This window comes from Colossoma macropomum, unplaced genomic scaffold, assembly GCF_904425465.1.
Source record: "Colossoma macropomum unplaced genomic scaffold, Colossoma_macropomum, whole genome shotgun sequence".
NCBI classification, from domain to species: domain Eukaryota; kingdom Metazoa; phylum Chordata; class Actinopteri; order Characiformes; family Serrasalmidae; genus Colossoma; species Colossoma macropomum.
The window spans coordinates 44,196,961-44,217,887 of NW_023494787.1; the positions used below are offsets into that span (position 1 = coordinate 44,196,961).

The following is a 20,927-nucleotide window of genomic DNA, read 5'->3' on the forward strand; positions in this document are numbered from 1 at the left end:
TTTTTTAGAGATGGTCTCACATTCTCCTCAAGCACTCTGTGGTATGAAAGAGATTTCATAGTCTATTCTATTACTGCAAGTTGGCCCAGACCAGAGGCGGCAAACGAGCCCCAAACCATAATATCTCCACCACCATGCTTTACTGCTGGTATGAGGTTCTTCTGATCAAATGCTGTCTTTGGTTTTCACCTATCATGGCTCCTGGTACATTGGCCAAACAACCCTATTTTGACTTTTCTGTCCCTAGCACATTGTTCCGGATGTCCTGGTCCTTGCCTACATATTCATTAGCAAACTGTGTCTTGCCCCTATGTTCTTTTTAGAAGGCAAGGACTTCTTCCTGTCACACCTTCCATGTAGGTCAAATTTGTGCAGTCTTTTTTTAATAGTAGCTACATGCACATTTTACATCAACAGTGGCAAGAGCTACCTGCACATCCTGTGATGAAATTATGTGGTTCTTAGAGAGTTCTTATGACATGAGAGAGCATGTGACAGTCTGCTCTTGGGTTGAATTTGCTGGGCCTGGGCAAGTTGGCAGTGGTTTTAAATCTTTTTCCATTTGCAGATGATCCTCTGGACAGTGAAATGATTGATTTTTCATATTTTATTTTATTTTATTTTATTTCCTAAACCCCCTCCCAGACTCACAGGCATCTATAACTTGCTGTCTGAAGGCCTCAGAAAGCTCTTTTGATCTGGACAAGATGATACCACACACTCCAATAACAAAGACCAAACCAGACCAGAAATCTGAGGCTTAAAAAATTCAACCCCATTTCCAAAAATGTTGGGACGCTGTGCAAAATGTAAATAAAAACAAAATGCAATGATGTGCAAATCATTTAAACCCTATAATTATTTGGAACTAGTACAAAGACAACATATCAAATGTTGAAACCGAGAAATTTTATTGTTTTTTGGAAAATATATGCACATTTTGAATTTGATGGCAACAACACATTCCAAAAAAGTTGGGACGGGGGCAACAAAAGGCTGGTAAAGTTGTGTAATGCTAAAAACAACATCTCACAACTAATTAGGTTAAATAGTTAATTGGCAACAGGTCAGGAACATGATTGGGTATAAAAGAACATCTCAGAGAGGCTGAGTGTTTCAGAAGTAAAGATGAGGAGGGGTTCACCACTCTGTGAAAGACTGCATGAGCAAATAGTGCAACAATTCAAGAATAACATTTCTCAGTGTAAAATAGCAAAGAACTTTTGTTTTTCATCATCTACGGTACATAATAACATTAAAGATTCAGAGAACCTGGAGAAATCTCTGTATGTAAAGGACAAGGCCAAAAACCAGTATTTGCTGGCCATGATCTTTGGGCCCTCAGGCAGCACTGCATTAAAAACAGACAAGATTCTGTAGTGCAAATCACTGCATGGGCTCAGAAACACTTCTGAAAACCACTGTGAAACCAGTTCATCACTGCATCCACAAATGCAAGTTAAAACTCTAAAACGTAAAGAAGAAACCAGATATAAACAGGATCCAGAAAAGCTGACACCTTCTCTGAGCCCAAGCTCATTTCAAATGGACTGAGGGGAGGCGGTAAAGTGTCCTGTGGTCCGACGAATCAACATTTGAAATTCTCTTCAGAAATCAGGGACACTGTGTCCTCCAGGCTAAAGACTACTCAGCTTGTTATCAGCGCACAGTTCAAAAGCCAGTATTCATGATGGTATAGGGGTGCATTAGTGCACATGGCATGGGTGACGTGCACATCTGTGAAGGCACCATTAATGCTGAACAATATATACATGTTTTGGCAACATGTGTTGCCAACCAGACAACATCTTTTTCAGGGAAGGTCTTGTTTATTTCAGTGAGACGATGTCAAACCACAATCTGCACGTGTTGCAACAGCATGGCTCCATATTAAAAGAGTCTGGGTGCTAAACTGACCTGTCTGCAGTCCAGACCTGTCACAACTGAAAAGGTTAGGCGCATTATGAAATGAAAAATAAGATAAATGAGCCCCTGAACTGTTGAGCAGCTGAAATCCTGTATCAAACAAGAATGGGAAAACATTTAACTTTCAAAGCTCCAGCAGTGTCTCCTCAGTTTCCAGACGCTTACAGAGTGTTGTTAAAAGAAGAGGTGATGAAACACAGTGGTAAACATGCCCCCATCCCAACTTCTTTGGAATGTGTTGTTGGCATCAAATTCAAAATGGGCACATTTTTTTGAAAAACAATACAATTTTCCAGTTTCAACATTTGATATGTTGTCTTTGTAGCATTTTCCTTTAAAAATATGGTTTACATGATTTGCACATCATTGCATTTTATTTTTATTTACATTTTGCGCAGTGCCCCAAGTTCCTCCAAGATATTCTCTAACAGTTTTCTAATCATTAGCACCTCAGTGGGTGTAACTGATTTCAGTTCGACACATTTGAAGTAGTGATATATGTGAGGGTGTGATTACTTTTCCTACTTTATAGGAAAAAACATTACTTTTAATGTAAGTCAATGGAACCAGACTTTTTTGGGCTGTTTCTTTTAGTCCAATCATCATTAAATTTACACACAATGTGTAGAGCAACAGGCATTTTCAGATTGTCAAAAACTGAAAATGACAAAAATGGAGACACGAGGTTTTCTTCCGACAGCAGCGATATATTGCATATATACAGTATTCAAATATATTGAAAAGTCAATATTTTGCATGGGGTGTACTTACTTCATCACATGACTGAATACAATGTGCCATAACTTTTGCACAAGCCTCTTTTCCATTATATTATATTCTGCAACCAATTGTGAAAAGTAGTTGTGCATTACAGCGTGCAGGGATGTATTCTCTACTTAGAATGTGTTAACATGTTTTTACTTAGAAAATCAACAAAACATGTCATTTGACCAGGGGTGTTCAAACTTTTGCATACGACTGTACATCTCAAATTACATCTACCTGCATGAATGAAGTGAAAACAGCAAATAAGCAAAGTATTACAGAATTAAGTGGAGTTAAATAGTAAAAGTGAAAGTAAATACTTGCGCATATACAACTTTCATCTTAACTGCGACATCTCAATATAGAGAATGCATCAAGGGGGAGATGCTCTAAAAGCGTGGTCATCAGCCGGCCAAGAAGGACATCAGCCATCTTTACAGATGAAGTTGAAAACTTACCGCCGTTTATGAGCATGATGAGCGCAAGGCCCGCCAGCTTTGCAAGCAGCAGCATGGCCGGTCCTGCCCTGAAGCCTGCAGCAATGACAACGATGGTGAATGATGCTGAATGAAGGGAAGTGATTCTCCTAAAATCTTTCAGATATAATCCTGTCAAAAGACACCGTTCCTACTTCTCGTATTGAGCAGGGTGTGAGGCAGCATCTGCCTCCGAGACGATTCTAACCAACTAAACAGGAAATCCTGCTCTATATGACAAAACTTGCTTTGAGGAAGGAACTTTTGTTCAAGTGTACACCGCCCTCTCATTCATTAAGCATCATCGTTTTATTCAGCTTAAAAAAACTATATGTTTTATAACAAGCAGACAGTAAATGTTTGCAAATAAAAAAAATACATATTACACACACATAAAATGCATTTCAGTAAAGCAAAAGTTACCATATAATATCATATAACAATATCAGTATTAATAAGACATTCAACTGTAATGCATCAACCATCAAATTCAAAAGGCAGTTATTTTAAAGACATTAAATTGCTCATTATGTCCATCATCTGTGTGTTTTGCTGTACTGTGCAAAAGTCAGGCAACACGACAATTAAACACAGACAAACAGCCCTTCTAATTGGTGGAGTGTAAGCTTCCATTACTTCTTAGCAACATTAGCCACAGCATAAAACTGAAGATGCAAACTTCAGACACAGAATTTGTCTGGGCTGACTGGCTACATTTGGGTAAAGGGAGCAAATTTCGTAGATTAAATTATTTGCTGAACTGTCACCTGAAATGGATGCTGTGCTGATAAATTGCACTTTGCTCTCATTTTCTGCGACAATCATGAATCACAGAAATCATCAATATTACCATTTTAGAGATGGTTTGCTCTGGGCTAAAACTAATGCTCAATAGAGAACATTCATCTTTATCTGTGCTGAGATGCTTTAGAACTATTTGAAATTCTTACAGAAATAGCCCTTCACTTATAAGCACTGCAGCTGAACTTACACAACTAAAAATCATAAATGAAAATGCCTACTTATACAGCACTATGCAAAAGTCTGAAACCACCCTACATTTATTTAATTTCCAGTCCATATGGTGATCAAGTACAAGCTTTACTTTTCTAATCCTTTTTTAAAGCCAAAAACACATTTAACAGTAAATTTCAGGAAGTCTAAATATAATTACATTTATTTTTTTGGTATTCTGTCCACTGTTTACCAAGTCTCAAAAACATTCAGTGATGTCTGGACTCAAGTCTGGACTCCAGGGTGGCCAGTCCATTATTTCTGACAGCAGTGGTGTACCCACAAGTAGGCCTAGATTGGCTTGGGCCTACCCAGACTGATCACAGGCCTACCCAATCAAATGGGCACAAAATATTTCTTAAACATTTTTTTTAAATAATGAAATTAGTTTTCTGTGAATGCAGCCATTGTGTTATGGCCAGTCAAACCATTACACTCTCTACCAAGCTCCACCCTGTTTTCTCAGTCCTCCAATTACTGCTTAGCAACTGTTACTATCCACCATTGCCTCAAGCCTTCGAATTATTATCAGTGTACCAGTGTTTAAATCTGAAGCACCAGTTGCAGTTAAAAGATGTAACTGGGGGTGTTTGCATTTTTAAAAGTGAGTTTCAATACCACCGATTTTGTCATTTTCTACCCACCCAAAGCCAAAAACAAATTTAAAAACTATTGTCATCAGTTTTCTGCAAATTCACGAATTTGGTCCTTACAATATTCTTTGACCATATAAGCTGACTTGGGCTTTGTAAAAATGTCAAAGCAAACATATAACATTACTTCAATGCATCAAGTCATCACGGGTAAGACATAAATGGACGATAAGCATTTTTCATGCCCATCGTGGCAGCATCCTTTTGCCTATGATGGTGAAATATGTTGTGTATATCTCAGCTGTTGTATTTTCAAATAAGTACAACACTGGGCTCGGGTTGGGCTGCTTTTCAAGCGAGTGATTTTTTTATGTACACATTAAAATCTAATTTTGGGGTTTTAACTTAAAAAGGTAAATAACATGGCTGCCTTCATATTTTGGATGCCTAAATATTTTTTGCAGGATAAAACATCAGATAAACTATTAAATCTATGAATGCAATGGAATGAATATATATATATATATATATATATATATATATATATATATATATATATATATATATATATATATATATATAATTTCAGTTGTAGAAAGCTGTCGCTTCACGCATGCGCTCTTTAGTACTGGGTTTCTGCTGGAAGAGTCTGCACTAATTTAATATCATCCAACCAGGGGACATGTACAATTTCAAAACATTGTGCACTCTTTCGCTACAGGTTGTGGGTTGAACATGTTTCATTGAAATGGTGTGAAAATGTGTGCAGTGGGTTTTGAGGTGTGTCTTCTCTCTTTTGATGGGTGTGTCAATGGTGTTACCCAGCAGGGTAACATAAAAGCCACCATATTTAAAAGACACACTGCAGCTTTGTGTGCACAACAATTGCAGATGTTAGAAGATGTATTTTGAAGTATTACACATATATTTAAACCCATCAGGCTTCGAAAATTCTTTGAAAAGAACATAAAGAATGGCCTTCTCAGCTGTCATAGTTCAACGCACACTGTTCAACACATCACCATTTCCATTTAAATTACGGAATCACGGGTCAAATCTACTATCCGTCTCAGCGTCTCTGACCAATATGAATACTTTGCATACAGTAAGATGTCACCAATATCACAGTGAAATGTCAGTGGAAACACTCCCTATGTATGTCTAGCAACACTGCATTGCTGATTTATTAGGTATACTTACACTATATAGACAAAAGTATTGGGACACACCTCCTAATTATTGGGTTCAGGTGTTTCAGCCGCACCCATTGCTAACAGGTGGTTAAAATTAAGCACTTAGCCTTGCAGTCTCAATAGACAAACACTGGCAGTAGAATGGGTCGTACTGATGAGCTCAGTGACTTTAAACATGTGACATGTCAACTGTAAGTGCTATTATTGTGAAAGCACCTAGGAGCAACAACAGCAGTAGACCATGCAAACTCACAGAGTGAGGCCGCCAAGAGCTGAAGTGCACAGTGCCTATCCTCTATTGAAGCACTCACTAGAGTTCCAAATTGCCTCTGGAAGCAACATCAGCAAAGTGTCGTGTGTTAGGAGCTTTACGAAATGGGTTTTTATGGCGGAGCAGCTGGACACAAGCACAAGTAAGCCGCCACTGGACTCTGGAGCAGTTGAAATGCATTCTGTGGACTGATGAATCATGCTTCTCTATCTGGCAGTCTGATGGATGAGTCTGGGTTTGGCGATTGCCAAGAAACGTTACTTGCTTGACTGCATTGTGCCATAAAGTTTGGTGGAGGAGGGATAATGCTATGGGGTTGTTTTTCAGGGGTTGGCCTAGGACCCTTAGTTCCAGTGAAGGGAAATCTGAATGCTTCAGCAGACCAAGACATTTTGGAGAATTCTGTGCTTCCAACTTTGTGGGAACAGTTTGGGGAAGGTCTTTTCTGTTCCAGCATGACTGAGCCCCAGTGCACAAAGCAAGGTCCATAAAGGCCTGGCTGGGTGAGTTTGGCATGGAAGAACTTGACTGGCCCTCACAGAGCCCTGACCTCAACCCCATCAAACACTTTTGGGATGAACTAGAATGGAGATTGTGAGCCAGGCCTTCTCATCCAAAATCAGTGTCTGACCACACAAATGCTCTTCTGGATGAATGAGCAAAAGTTCCCACAGTGACACTCCAAAATCTTGTAGAAAGCTTCCCAGAAGAGTGGAAGCTGTTATAGCTGCAAAGGGGGACCAGCTCCGTATTATTGTCTATGGATTTAATATGGGATGTCATAAAAGCTCCTGTGGGTGTAATGTGTTGGTGTCCCAATACTTTTGTCCATATAGTGTACCTTATACCTTCAATCATTTTGACTTTGACTTGGCCATTGTAGAACATTCACCTTTTTTGTCAGCCACTGTGTTGCTTTGATCTCTTGCTTGGGAACGTTGTCCTACTGAAAGTTTCTGCCAAGCTTTTTTTTACAGATTGAAGCAACTTCTCCTGCAACATCTCCCTGTATTTTGCACAATCCATCTGTCCTTCAATTTTAACAAGATGCCTAGTTCCTGGTGAGGAAAAGCATCCCCGTAACATGATGCTGCCACCCCCATACTTCAAAGTAGGGATGGTGTTTGTTAAGGAATGTGCAGTGTTAGGTTTAACACATGGCATTTTGAAATTTGGCCAAAAAGCTCCAACTGTATTCTCATTAGAGCAAAATCTGGGGTAGACAGAAACACCTGTGGATTTTTGCAGATCTGAATCAAGAGTGGAGCTTGATTTTCTCCTCTCTCTCAAAGATGAAAGTACTGTTAATCTGATGCCGCCAGTTTTGGTGGTCTTTATGTTTGTTAATTATTTTGAACTCCAGTTTTGGAAAACTCCTGAAAAATGATGAACATAATGGCTTATTTGACTGGAACTTGACTGATGTAGGGTGGTCTCTGACTTCTGCACAGTACTGTATGTGAATGTTATGACTACACCAGCAACACAGTTGATGAGAACCCCTCGTCTTTCAGATGGCCCTGAATTCGACTGCCCTTCAGTGTATGAGAGCAGAGAACACACACTCTTCTTAGCAGATTGCACAGTTATGGCTTCTCCTGTAGCTTCTTATCAGTTTCATCTTTGGCATGTATACACAACGAAACTCACATCTGTTGGAAGTGAATATGAATTTAAGAATAATATTTAAACAGCCTGAAAAATGACTGATTTGCAGTTAAGTAAAATATCAACATCAGCAATAACAATGAAAAAAGAAAACAATGACGATAATAATAACTGTGCACACAGCAATCCTTCTACTAAAGTGGATCTATTTAACACTGACAAAACAAATACTGCAACTATACATTCAATTTAAAGACTGTATACTACTGATATATTAAATAACTTCCTTCCTAAATTAAAATCATAGCTTACCTAGTACAGTAGAAGCTCATATACTGCAATATTATCACTCAAACAGCCTGATATTAATCAGTTAGTAAGTTCTGAATATACAGCTTTCTAAATTATTATCTATATTCATCAAAAATCACTTTTCTACAGCTACAGATTGTTTGGAATATAGAATATTAGCATTATATCAGAATCGTTTCATACATTCATCTGCAACAAAATTGATTTTATTTGATTGAAATCAGTGACTCAAAACCTTTGAACAGTAATAAACCTTTTAACAATAGCATATACAGTCATATTCAGAAGCATGGCATCCTCTACAGAGAACACGTCTGCACATTTTAATGCAAAGTTACTGTATCTTTGCTGAATTTAACATACTTTGAAAAAATGAAACATAAATTGTGGCCTGTTGCAAAAGTTACAGCTCTTTTTTTTCCCTCTCAGTGTGGCCATTGTTAATGTATTAAACTGACACATAAGAAGTAACCCCGCTAGGCCACCTGGGAAATTTCACCCCAGGAAATATTGAGTTTATAAAACCCAGTAAGAGCACAGGTACACTTAGAAAGAATATTCAGAGATATGGTTTTGAGTTGGGCAATATTTAATAATCATCAGAGGCACGATGCACCCCAACAAGTCAGAGTAATAAAACAGCACATACACCAGTTTATTAATACACCAAATTAAAATATGTCATACAAGAGGAGCATATTAAAAGGAGATTCTATATATATGCATTCATTGTTGGCACTTTAGCAAAGAAGTTAGAGATCAGGCACACTGGCTGTTCAAGCTTAAAACAGGAAATGGTGTTGTAGTAATCTACTAGTGTACTACTTACTAGTGTTGAAGTAAGTCCAGAGTTCGAGACCATAAACGAGCAGTTTCAGTTTCTCTCATCTTGGTCTCGACCTCACTGGGATTCAGTCTTGCCTCTGAATTTTTTATTGAGACCAGCCAAGTCAGATGCCTCTGTGTGAGGTAACTCAAAGCTGAATTATCATAAACAGAATAGAATAAACAGAATAAGCAGTCCTTTCTCTGTGAACTAAACTCTCTGAAACGCATGCCAGATGTATTGCTAGGATACAGAGAGAAGCAGCTGGAACAGGAAAGCAAATGAACTGAAAGTTTCAATATTAGTGTATAGTATTCTATCACCTGTTCTGCTGGTATGACATGGAAAGTAATCATTTGTTTCAGTTTTTTATATTAATAACTGTTAGTAAGGAAAGTTATTTATTCAGTTTAGCTCATCACTCGCTGTGTGAGACTAACAGGAGTTCTGATAAATTGTGCTGCCTTGTCGAAATGTCCCACCGTAGCATGTATTTATAGGTAGAGCTCTGTATAAAACTGCAGGTAGGATATTTTGGTAGCCTAAATCGCACAAAGCAACTTCTTGTTCAAATTGTTCCGTTCCACCTTAAATGGTGCAGCAGTTACATTCTGGTCATGCTGGTGCATTACACTCATGCACCATTTAAGGTGGAACTCATATCAGAAAATGTTACCAGACTCAAAAGAATAATAATGTTACTGAGAGCTGTAGTTTACTGTTCATATTACATTGTTTACAAATCTGTTGATAGAACATCATTAATTGTAATTGATCTCTATTTTCTGCTGTAATTTTAGCTATTTACTCTATTTTATCAAGAAATGATAATAAATGTACTATTAACTACAAACAAATTTCATTTTTACATGTTTTTTTCCTGCAAAAAAATCATAACCTGGTCTCAGTCATGTCTCGGTCTCGGCCACTCCTGGTCTCGGTCTTGACTCAGAGTCAACTACTAAAAGTTTTGGTCTTGACTCGGACTCGGTGTGACCGGTCTCAGTCTTGACTCGGACACAGACTTAGCGGTCTTGACTACAACACTAATGGTCACTATATATCAGTAAAAAAAAAGGGACAGCTCTGAGTACTCCTTGACCTCGTCACTGCACACCCCACACACAGGGAAAAGTGCTTTCAAACACTCCAAAAGTTACCACTGCAAGTAAGGTGCAGAGAAGTGAGTGAGAGAAGAGAGGGGGAGAGGAAGCCTCCAAGACAGTAACCAGCCGAGCAAGGAGGACACCACACACGCTGAGATGCTCTATGAGAGAGAAAAGACAATCGAAATTAATACCAATCGGCTATAAGCCACTTTCAACTAGCTAATAGACTCAAGAGGATGCTACACAGCCAATTCACCCAAATTCCCCCCAAAACATATACAAAAACACAAGCAAATAACCCAACAACAACAACAAAAAAAGAAAAATCAAGTAACAAACATCCAACCTAATGGAAACGGGAAATACAACTAAGCCCAGAAAAACATAAATCAACAAAATAACTGTTGGCAAATGTGATATCATGAGGGGAAGCTACGGATGAGGCAGGGAGGGATAATCTCACATTACTTGTCTTTATTTCTCTCAACATTCAACCAAAGCATGGCCTGATGAAAGGACTTCCATTACTGCTGTTAACACGTGCACTCTATCTATAGAATGATTATGCTGAGAGCGCTCTAGCACCACCTTCTGCAGAAATGAAAAAATTTCACCTAAGGATAGGTGACAGCAAAATAATAATATTTAAACAAAATCCTGAATAAACAATATAAAAAAAAACAAAAATAAACTATGACTAAGCAACTGGGCCTAAGCTGAAAGAAGAGCGACAAAAAGTAACAAGGCAAAACAGGGCAACACAGGCAAAACCACAGTGGCTCCAATGAAAGGCTCTGTATGGATATAGACATGCTGGATGCCACCTAGACCAGCAAATGGCGACACTCCGGACCAAAATGTTAAGCAGAAATGAACAGCAATAGCAATGATTAAAAAGACTCGGCATGTATTTACATCTCTGTCAGTGTCTATTGTAATCAATGGCAGGGCTCTTTGAATCCCAGCTATGATTTCATTGGCCATGTATCTTATTATAGTCTGTTTCTGCTCCTGAAGCTAAATCTCCTGGTGCAAAGACAGAATAAAGGTGAAACCCCTACACAGTCTAACAAGAACAGATAATGGCTCACACAGCATAACTGCACAAAACAAGCATCTACATACACCGATCAGGCATAACATTATGACCACCTCCTTGTTTCTACACTCATTGTCCATTTTATCAGCTCCACTTACTATATAGGTGCACTTTGTAGTTCTACAGTTACAGACTGTAGTCCATCTGTTTCTCTGCATACTTTGTTAGCCCCCTTTTACCCTGTTCTTCAGTGGTCAGGACCCCATGGACTATTTGGGTGGTGAATCATTCTCAGCACTGCAGTAACACTGATGTGGTGGTGGTGTGTTAGTGTGTGTTGCGCTGGTATGAGTGGATCAGACACAGCAGTGCTGCTAGAGTTTTTAAACACTGTGTCCACTCACTGTCCACTCCTACCTTGTCAGTCCACTTTGTAGATGTAAAGTCAGAGACGGTAGCTCTGCTGCTGCACAGTTTGTGTTGGTCATCCTCTAGTCCTTCATCAGTGGTCACAGGACGCTGCCCTCAGGACGCTGTTGGCTGGATATTTTTGGTTAGTGGACTAGTCTCAGTCCAGCAGTGACACTGAGGTGTTTAAAAACTCCAGCAGCACTGCTGTGTCTGATCCACTTGTACCAGCACAACACACACTAACACACCACCACCACCTCAGTGTTACTGCAGTGCTGAGAATGATCCACCACCCAAATAGTCTCTGCTCTGTGAGGGTCCATGGGGGTCCTGACCACTGAAGAACAGGGTAAAAGGGGGCTAACAAAGTATGCAGAGAAACAGATGGACTACAGTCTGTAACTGTAGAACTACAAAGTGCACCTATATAGTAAGTGGAGCTGATAAAATGGACAATGAGCGTAGAAACAAGGAGCTGGTCATAATGTTATGCCTGATCGGCGTATCTGAAAGCTGAGCTTTTTCTGTATCTGATAGTGACTTAAAGGGGCATTTGAATGATTTTTCAAAATTTCTACATAATTTAATGGTTGAGCTGTAAACAACGTCATTTAGAGTGGTTTGATGTGAAATGCACTGTTCTAGAGAAAGTTACCTCTTTAGATTTTTACAGTGGTGGTGATAGGAACCAGGAGTCCCAATATCAACAGTGCAAATATAGCCATTTTGTTTACTATCCAAAATGACCAGTGAATCCACACGTGGTCTTTAAAGTTTATACATGTAATGTTGATGTTGGTAAAACAGTGGTAAATTGAAAAAAGAAAGCTTTCTTTGGGGACTATTTTGCCTTAGAACGGCCTGCATGTACCTCTCTGCCATGAACGTATTTTAAAAACTATATTTTAAGATAAATCATTATCTCAAAACTATAGTAAAAGAATGTCTGAGGCATCAGGTAGCATACTAATAACCATTCCATGTATTCATTTTCTGTGATGGAGCTTTTAGAGTCATTAAATGCTTTGGACTTCTGGTTCCTATCCTCACCACTGTGAACAATGCTGACTCAACAAGTTGCTCTAGAATGAAGCATCTCACATCAAACCACTCTGAATGACTTTGTTGCCTTGCAGTAAGAAGGTCTGTGACTTTTGTTGTGAGAGGCATTTTTCTGGCATCATTTGGGTCCAATTGTCCTATTAGAGGGGTCACTACAAATCAAGAGAAAGTTATTCTGACTGATACCCTTCGTCCTATAATGAAGTATTCCTATCCTGATGAGAGGGGTCTCTTCTAGGATACAGTTCCCCATTTGGGGTTCATTGAATGGTTTCATGAGCATGAAAATGATATAAACTATATGCTTAGATTATTGCAGTCACTTTATGTCGGTCTTTCATTTAATTTGTCAGCCGTCTGTATGTTATGTGTAAAGAAGATGAAACAATCTGTGGAGGACTTACAGTGTACTGTAATGGTGAGGGGATCTGATGTCACTGTAGGAGGAGGTTGAGGTCCTTCAGGTCCCAGATTCAGTTCTGCTTCACACCTGTACTGAACTCCATCATCATCTCTGCTGGGGGAGATCTGGAGTATAGATGACCGATTCACTGGAGTCTTGATGGGGTCAGTAAAGGTTACGTTTTTCACTAGAGTGTCTCCTTTGAACCAGCTCACAGTGTGGAACTCAACAGGAGCAACATTCTCAATGTCACACTGGAGCTCATACTGTCCAGCCTCAATCATCGGCCCAGTGTGACCCACAGTGCTGATGGACACCCTGTCTGGAGTCTCTGTAGGAAAAGATTTGAGATTTTATCCACATGAATGTTTAATTAAGGAGAGTGAATGAGTAATATATCTGAAAGCAAACAGGTGAGACAGCGACTCACTGTAAATAGTAACATGGAGATCAACTTTGCACTGCTTTTCTGGATTAGGATTTATGAAGCAAAATGGTTTTATGCCCCACTCCACAAGCCTGTCCACACTCCAGGTGACTAACTGGACATCATCCTTCATGTCCACTGGTCCCTGAGAGGCCTCCCAGCCTATTCCCACATGGTCGACAGAAGTGGAACAGTTTGCTGAGGCTGAACCTCCATATTCAGCCACCACTTCAGGAGGCTGAAGAGTAAGGGGACAAGGATCTGCAAAAACAGACTATAATTCATCAGCATTCACAAGAAAATGAATCTACATCACTCTATTTTAATACCTTCACCGCAAAACTTGGAGCAAGCAATTTGTTGTACCTTTGGTCTTGGATGAGTACTAAATTCTCCCACTAGCACCCACTCCCCGCTACAAGCCACTCCCTTTACACCACGCTCACTACAGGACACACCTATTGTAAGACACGCCCACAGCAAGACACATGTTGTAAAAGGATTTGACTACAAATTAATTATGTTCTTAAAGACCCTCAAGAGTTCTTCGGTTCTCACGTTATTCAGTTGGACCTCAACTCATTGTTGTTCCTTAAGCTTAAAGATATGGTTTGGCAGAAAACCTGATCTACACAATTTTCTTCTTCCCTCAGATTTGGTTAATGCTTGGTGACGTGTTTGGTGTCCAAATTTGGCTTCTTTAGTTTAGCACTGGAGCTACGAGGCTGACATTGCCAACAAACACTAGTCATTAACAGTCACTCACATCTTTTCCATAAATTCATCCCCAAATCTTCTCTCAACCCACTCAAACTGGATTCAGCTCATTGTGAAACCAAACTGACACGTCTGCACAACCTAAATGAACATCTGGATACAGTTTGAGCAAGTTAAGTAAGGTTTTGGGGATGTATTTACAGAAATGATTTGGGTGACTACTGACTTCTAGTGTTTGCCTGGTAGCTCCAGTGCTAAACTACAGAAGCAAAATTTGGACATCAAACACATCTTGGCTGGTCAACAACATCTGGAGTAAGTGGAAAATTGTGTAAATTTGATGTTTCACCAAATGATTCCATTAAGACTGACATTTGTGTTGCTGTATAGTGCTAAACAGTGAACTAGACAAGAACACACTGATGCTGTTGCTAATGTGAAGCAGTGAATGACCAAACAGTCTCAAAATGCTATCCTTTGCTAACAAAGCTAGTAGTATTGCTAAAAGTAACTCAACATAGTGAATGGTTTAAAATATGTGGCTCTCAGTCCTGGTCAAGAAAGGGCCTTGCCTCGTGTGATCTCTCCTGCAATACACGATTCACCTCATCAGCTAATTAACAAGCCTGTCCTGAATTAAAGTGGAAAATATTAAGATGTGTGAGGCCAGGTAGTCCAAACTAAGATTAAGGACCACTGATCTAGACCAGTCTACATCGACATGTTGTAGAGACTGATCTGATAATTCACTGCTAGCTTTGAATTTCAGGCAGGACAATATTGGTTTTGATCCATCTGACCAGAAGTGTGTTAACAGACTCCCTTCTTGATGGATGTTAGTCAATTTTTACAGTCAATCAAAAACAAGACCACAAATAAAATAAACATTTTACATTTTGAACTTGCTTGTTTGTACCATGGTATATCATATACTGCGCTATAGTAAATTATGCTTTTACAGTTCCTCTGTCTTTTATGAACTTTAGTTCATCCAGAACAAACGTACCATAAACAGTAATTGTGAAGGGATCTGATGTCACTGTAGGAGGAGGTTGAGGTCCTTCAGGTCCCAGATCCAGTTCTGCTTCACACCTGTACTGAGCTCCATCATCATCTCTGCTGGGGGAAATCTGGAGTGTATCTGACAGATTCACTGGAGTCTTAATGAGGTCAGTAAAGGTTACGTTTTTCACTAGAGTGTCTCCTTTGAACCAGCTCACAGTGAGGAACTCAACAGGAGCAACATTCTCAATGTCACACTGGAGCTCATACTGTCCACCCTCAATCATTGGCCCAGTGTGACCCACAGTGCTGATGGACACCCTGTCTGGAGTCTCTGTAGGAAAAGATTTGAGATTTTATCCACATAAATGTTTAATTAAGGAGAGTGAATAAGTAATATATCTGAGCGCAAACAGGTGAGACAGCGAATTACTGTAAATAGTGACGTGGAGATCAACTTTGCACTGCTTTTCTGGATTAGGATTCATGAAGCAAAATGGTTTTATGCCCCACTCCACAAGCGTGTCCACACTCCAGGTGATTAACTGGACATCATCCTTCATGTCCACTGGTCCCTGAGAGGCCTCCCAGCCTATTCCCATGTGGTCAACAGAGGTGGAACAGTTTGCTGAGGCTGAAGCTCCATATTCAGCCACCACTTCAGGAGGCTGAAGAGTAAGGGGACAAGGATCTGCAAAAACAGACTATAATTCATCAGCGTTCACAAGAAAATGAATCTACATCACTCTATTTTAATCCCTTCACCGCAAAACTTGGAGCAAGCAATTTGTTGTACCTTTGGTCTTGGATGAGTACTAAATTCTCCCACTAGCACCCACTCCCCACTACAAGCCACTCCCTTTACACCACGCTCACTACAGGACACACCTATTGTAAGACACACCCACATCAAGACATACCTTGAGAAGGACTTTCACTACAAATTCTTTATCTTCCTAAATACCCCCAATAGTTGTTCAATTATCACATTATTCAACTGGACTTCAAATCATTGTTGTTTCTTAAGCTTAAAGGTATGGTTTGGCAAAAAAATCTGATTTACACAATTTTCCACATATCAGATGTTGTTGATGCTTGGTGACATGTTTGGTGTCCAAATTTTGCTTCTTAGCACTGGAGCTATGAGGCTGATGTTGCTAACAAACACTAGACATCAATAGTCATCTAAATCTTTTCCGCAACCCATTTAAACAGCATTCAGCTTACTGTGAAACCCCATTGACAAGTCTGCACAACCTTAATGAAGACCTGGCTGCAGTTTGAACAAGTTGAGAGAAGTTTTGGGGAAGTGTTTACAGAAATGATTTAAGTGACTGTTGACTTCTAGTCTTTGTTACCAATGTTGGCCTTGTAGCTCCAGCGTTCATCTAAAGAAGCAAAATGTGGACACCAAACTCATCTTAGCTGACCAACAACATCTGGAGTAAGTGGAAAATTGTGTAAATTTGATTTTTCACCAAATGATTCCAATAAGACTGAAATAGACAAGAACACACTGATGCTGTTGCTAATGTGAAGCAGTGAATGACCAAACAGTCTCAAAATGCTATCCTTTGCTAACAAAGCTAGTAGTAATGCTAAAAGTAACTCAACATAGTGAATGGTGTAAAAGATGTGGCTCTCAATCCTGGTCAAGAAAGGGCCTTGTCTAGAGTGATCTCTCCTGCAATACACGATTCACCTCATCAGCTAATTAACAAGCTTTAGTTTGTCCAGAACAAACGTACCATGAACAGTAATTGTGAGGGGATCTGATGTGACTGTAGGAGGAGGTTGAGGTCCTTCTGGTCCCAGATCCAGTTCTGCTTCACACCTGTACTGAGCAACATCATCATCTCTGCTCGGGAAGATCTGGAGTGTATCTGACCGATTCACTGGAGTCTTAATGAGGTCAGTAAAGGTTACGTTTTTCACTAGAGTGTCTCCTTTGAACCAGCTCACAGTGAGGAACTCAACAGGAGCAACATTCTGAATGTCACACTGGAGCTCATACTGTCCACCCTCAATCATTGGCCCAGTGTGATCCACAGTGCTGATGGACACCCTGTCTGGAGTCTCTGTAGGAAAAGATTTGAGATTTTATCCACATGAATGTTTAATTAAGGAGAGTGAATAAGTAATATATCTGAAAGCAAACAGGTGAGACAGCGACTCACTGTAAATAGTAACTGCGAGATCAACTTTGCACTGCTTTTCTGGATTAGAATTCATGAAGCAAAATGGTTTTATGCCCCACTCCACAAGCGTGTCCACACTCCAGGTGATTAACTGGACATCATCCTTCATGTCCACTGGTCCCTGAGAGGCCTCCCAGCCCATTCCCACGTGGTCAACAGAAGTGGAACAGTTTGCTGAGGCTGAAGCTCCATATTCAACCACCACTTCAGGAGGCTGAAGAGTAAGGGGACAAGGATCTGCAAAAACAGATTATAATTCATCAGCATTCACAAGAAAATGAATCTACGTCACTCTATTTTAATACCTTCACCGCAAAACTTGGAGCAAGCAATTTGTTGTACCTTTGGTCTTGGATGAGTACTAAATTCTCCCACTAGCACCCACTCCCCACTACAAGCCACTCCCTTTACACCACGCTCACTACAGGACACACCTATTGTAAGACACACCCACAGCAAGACACATGTTGTAAAAGGATTTGACTACAAATTAATTATGTTCTTAAAGACCCTCAAGAGTTCTTCGGTTCTCATGTTATTCAGTTTGACCACCTCAACTCATTGTTGTTCCTTAAGCTTAAAGATATGTTTTGGCAGAAAACCTGATCTACACAATTTTCTTCTTACCTCAGATTTGGTTAATGCTTGGTGACGTGTTTGGTGTCCAAATTTGGCTTCTTTAGTTTAGCACTGGAGCTACGAGGCTGACATTGCCAACAAACACTAGTCATTAACAGTCACTCACATCTTTTCCATAAATTCATCCCCAAATCTTCTCTCAACCCACTCAAACTGCATTCAGCTCACTGTAAAACCTAATTGACATGTCTGCACAACCTAAATGAACATCTGGATACAGTTTGAGCAAGTTAAGTAAGGTTTTGGGGATGTATTTACAGAAATGATTTGGGTGACTACTGACTTCTAGTGTTTGTTACAAATGTTCGCCTGGTAGCTCCAGTGCTAAACTACTTTATACTCTTTTTAATGCAGATTTATGATTCAGTCATTTTGCACGCTATTGCTTGTAATGCCTAAATTGTGGTGTATCATTACTGGTACAGAATGCAGAAGCAATCACTGCATAGAAGAACATTCTAAGTATTCTGAATGCTGACTGGCACATTGTGAGGTGGAGTTACACAATGTGTTGGTATGTGCGAAGCTTTTGGAGGTTTATTTAGCAGCAAAGTTTTGCTTCATACTGAGACATGAAATGTTTCTCTTTTTTGACATACATGGATTTGTCAGTATTTGATCTTCAGTTAAATAGTATAACAAAAAACAATGGAAATTTGACTTTTCAATCAAAAAAAAAAAGAACTGCAATGTTATTTCACCTGTTGAAAAAGTAAGTACACCCCTGGCTTCATTAATGGGTACTGACTTTTTTGGCAGAAACAGTGTTATATAGGCATTTTCTATAACTCTCTATCAGTTTCTGACATATACTGGAATACATTTTTGCCCATTCCTGCACACAGAATTCTTGCAACTGTGCAATGTTTGAGGGGTTTCTTACATGTACAGCCTGTTTCAAATCCCACTATGACTTTTCAATGGGATTCAGATCTGGGCTTAGAATAGGCTATTCCACAATCGTTTTGAGCCATTCCTTGGTGGATTTACTTGTATGTTTGGGGTCATTATCCTGTTGGACGGTCCACATCTTCAGCTTTAACTATTTTACAGATGGTCTCACATTCTCCTTAAGCACTCTGTGGTATGAAAGAGACTTCATAGTGGATTCAATCACTGCGGGTTGGCCAGGCCTTGAGGCAGCAAAGTAGCCCGAAACCATAACGTGTTTTACAGTCGGTATGAGGTTCTTCTGTTCAAAAGCTGTTTTTGGTCAAACATGGCTTCTAGAAATGTGGCCAAACGATATTATCCTTGACTCATCTGTCCATAGTACATCGTTCCAGAAGTCCAGATCCTTGCCTACATATTCATCAATGTTGCCTCAATGTTGTTTTTAGACAGCAAAGGCTTCTTCCTAGCACACCTTCCATGTAGGTCAAATTTGTGCAGCCTTTTTTTAGTGATGGCTACATGCACTTTTACTTCAGCAGTGGCAAGATCTACCTGCTGATCCTGAGTTGTAATTTGGGGGTTCTTAGAGCCTTCTTTTGGCATCTTATGATGTGCTCTCAGGGTTAAATTAGCTTGGCCTGGGCTGGACAAGTTGTTTTAAATCTTTCCTCTTGCAGATGATCCTCCTGACAGTGAAATGATTCATTTCCAATATTTTCTTCTTAAACTCCTTCCCAGACTCACAGGCATCTACAACTTTCTTTCTAAAGGCCTATAAGAGCTCTTTTGATCTGGATATGATGATACCACGCACTCCAAAAACAAAAAGCAAACCAGACCAGAAATCTCAGATTTAAATAAAACAAGTTTCTCCAAGATATTCTACAAAACCTCATTAGGTGCAAATGATTTGCACCTAACTTACTTTTTCCACATAAGAAAATTGCATTGCTGTTTATTTCAATTATATAAAGGATGACAAAAATGTTAATTCTGTGTCACTTGTTAAATTATATGACCTTAATCTATCAGCACTGTTTACATGAAGACTTAAATCTGTATCTCCAAATATGTTGAAAAGTCGACATTTTTCATGGGGTGTACTTACTTCTTCACATGACTGTAGATGATGTCATGACATAACTTTTGCCCCAACCACTTTTGTGTTTATTATTTTAAATTTAGCAAACAATTGTAAAAAGTAATTGTGCATTACAGTGTGGAGGGGTGTGGTCTCTGAAGATGAAGTGTTAATGTATTTTCACTTAGAAAACAAGGGGGGTTCAAACCTTTGCATACGACTGTATATCATAAATCTCAAAAACTAAAAATAAAAAAATATATTTATACCCGCATAGTGTAAGTGGACCCAGCAAATAAGCGAAGTATTAAAGAATTAAGTGGAGTTTAATTGTGAATAATTGCGGGTATACAACTTTCATCTTAACTGAGACGTCTCAGTATGGAGAATGCATCAAGAGTGAGATGCTTAAAAAACATTTACAGATGTTAAGGTTGAAAACTTACTGCCATTTATGAGCACAATCAGCGCCAGGCCCGCCAGCTTTGGAAGCAGCAGCATGGCCCGTCCTGCCCTGAAGCCTGCAGCAGTGACAACAACGATGGTGAAAAGCCTCCTGATAAGATCCTGTCAAAAGACACGCTTTCTGCTTCTCGTATCGAGCAGGGTGTGAGTCAGCGTCTGTCTCTGAGAAGATTCTGAACCACTAAACAGGAAATCCTGCTCTATATGACAAACCTGCTTTGAGGAAGGAACTTTTGTTCGTTCTCAGAACCAGTCAAGTGTACAACGGCCTCCCATTCATGAAAGCATCATCGTTTTATTCAGCATAAAAAACTATATGTTTTATAACAAGCAGATAATAAATGTTTGCAAATAAGAAATAAATATTATACAGTTCCATATTAGAGAAGATTAAGTTAAAAAAAAATATTGTGGCACAAACAACACAAAATGCATTTCAGTAAAGCAAAAGTTACCATATAACATCATATAACAATATCAGTATTAATGAGACATT

At 39.4% G+C, this 20,927-nt stretch overlaps 1 protein-coding gene across 1 annotated transcript in view; it reads right to left on the reverse strand.

Annotated features, from left to right (window-relative positions):
- icam5 (intercellular adhesion molecule 5) overlaps positions 1 to 20,582 on the reverse strand; it is a 54,581-nt gene extending 33,999 nt beyond the window's left edge. The window contains exons 1-9 of the mRNA XM_036565561.1: positions 20,413 to 20,582; positions 17,332 to 17,589; positions 16,903 to 17,232; positions 15,588 to 15,845; positions 15,159 to 15,488; positions 13,439 to 13,696; positions 13,010 to 13,339; positions 10,079 to 10,093; positions 3,150 to 3,299 (exon numbers count right to left, since the gene is read on the reverse strand). Of these exons, the coding sequence (XP_036421454.1) occupies positions 3,150 to 3,299; positions 10,079 to 10,093; positions 13,010 to 13,339; positions 13,439 to 13,696; positions 15,159 to 15,488; positions 15,588 to 15,845; positions 16,903 to 17,232; positions 17,332 to 17,589; positions 20,413 to 20,467 (1,984 nt within the window). The 5' untranslated portion in view covers positions 20,468 to 20,582. The remainder of the gene's footprint in view (positions 1 to 3,149; positions 3,300 to 10,078; positions 10,094 to 13,009; positions 13,340 to 13,438; positions 13,697 to 15,158; positions 15,489 to 15,587; positions 15,846 to 16,902; positions 17,233 to 17,331; positions 17,590 to 20,412) is intronic.
- Between the last annotated feature and the right edge of the window lie 345 nt (positions 20,583 to 20,927).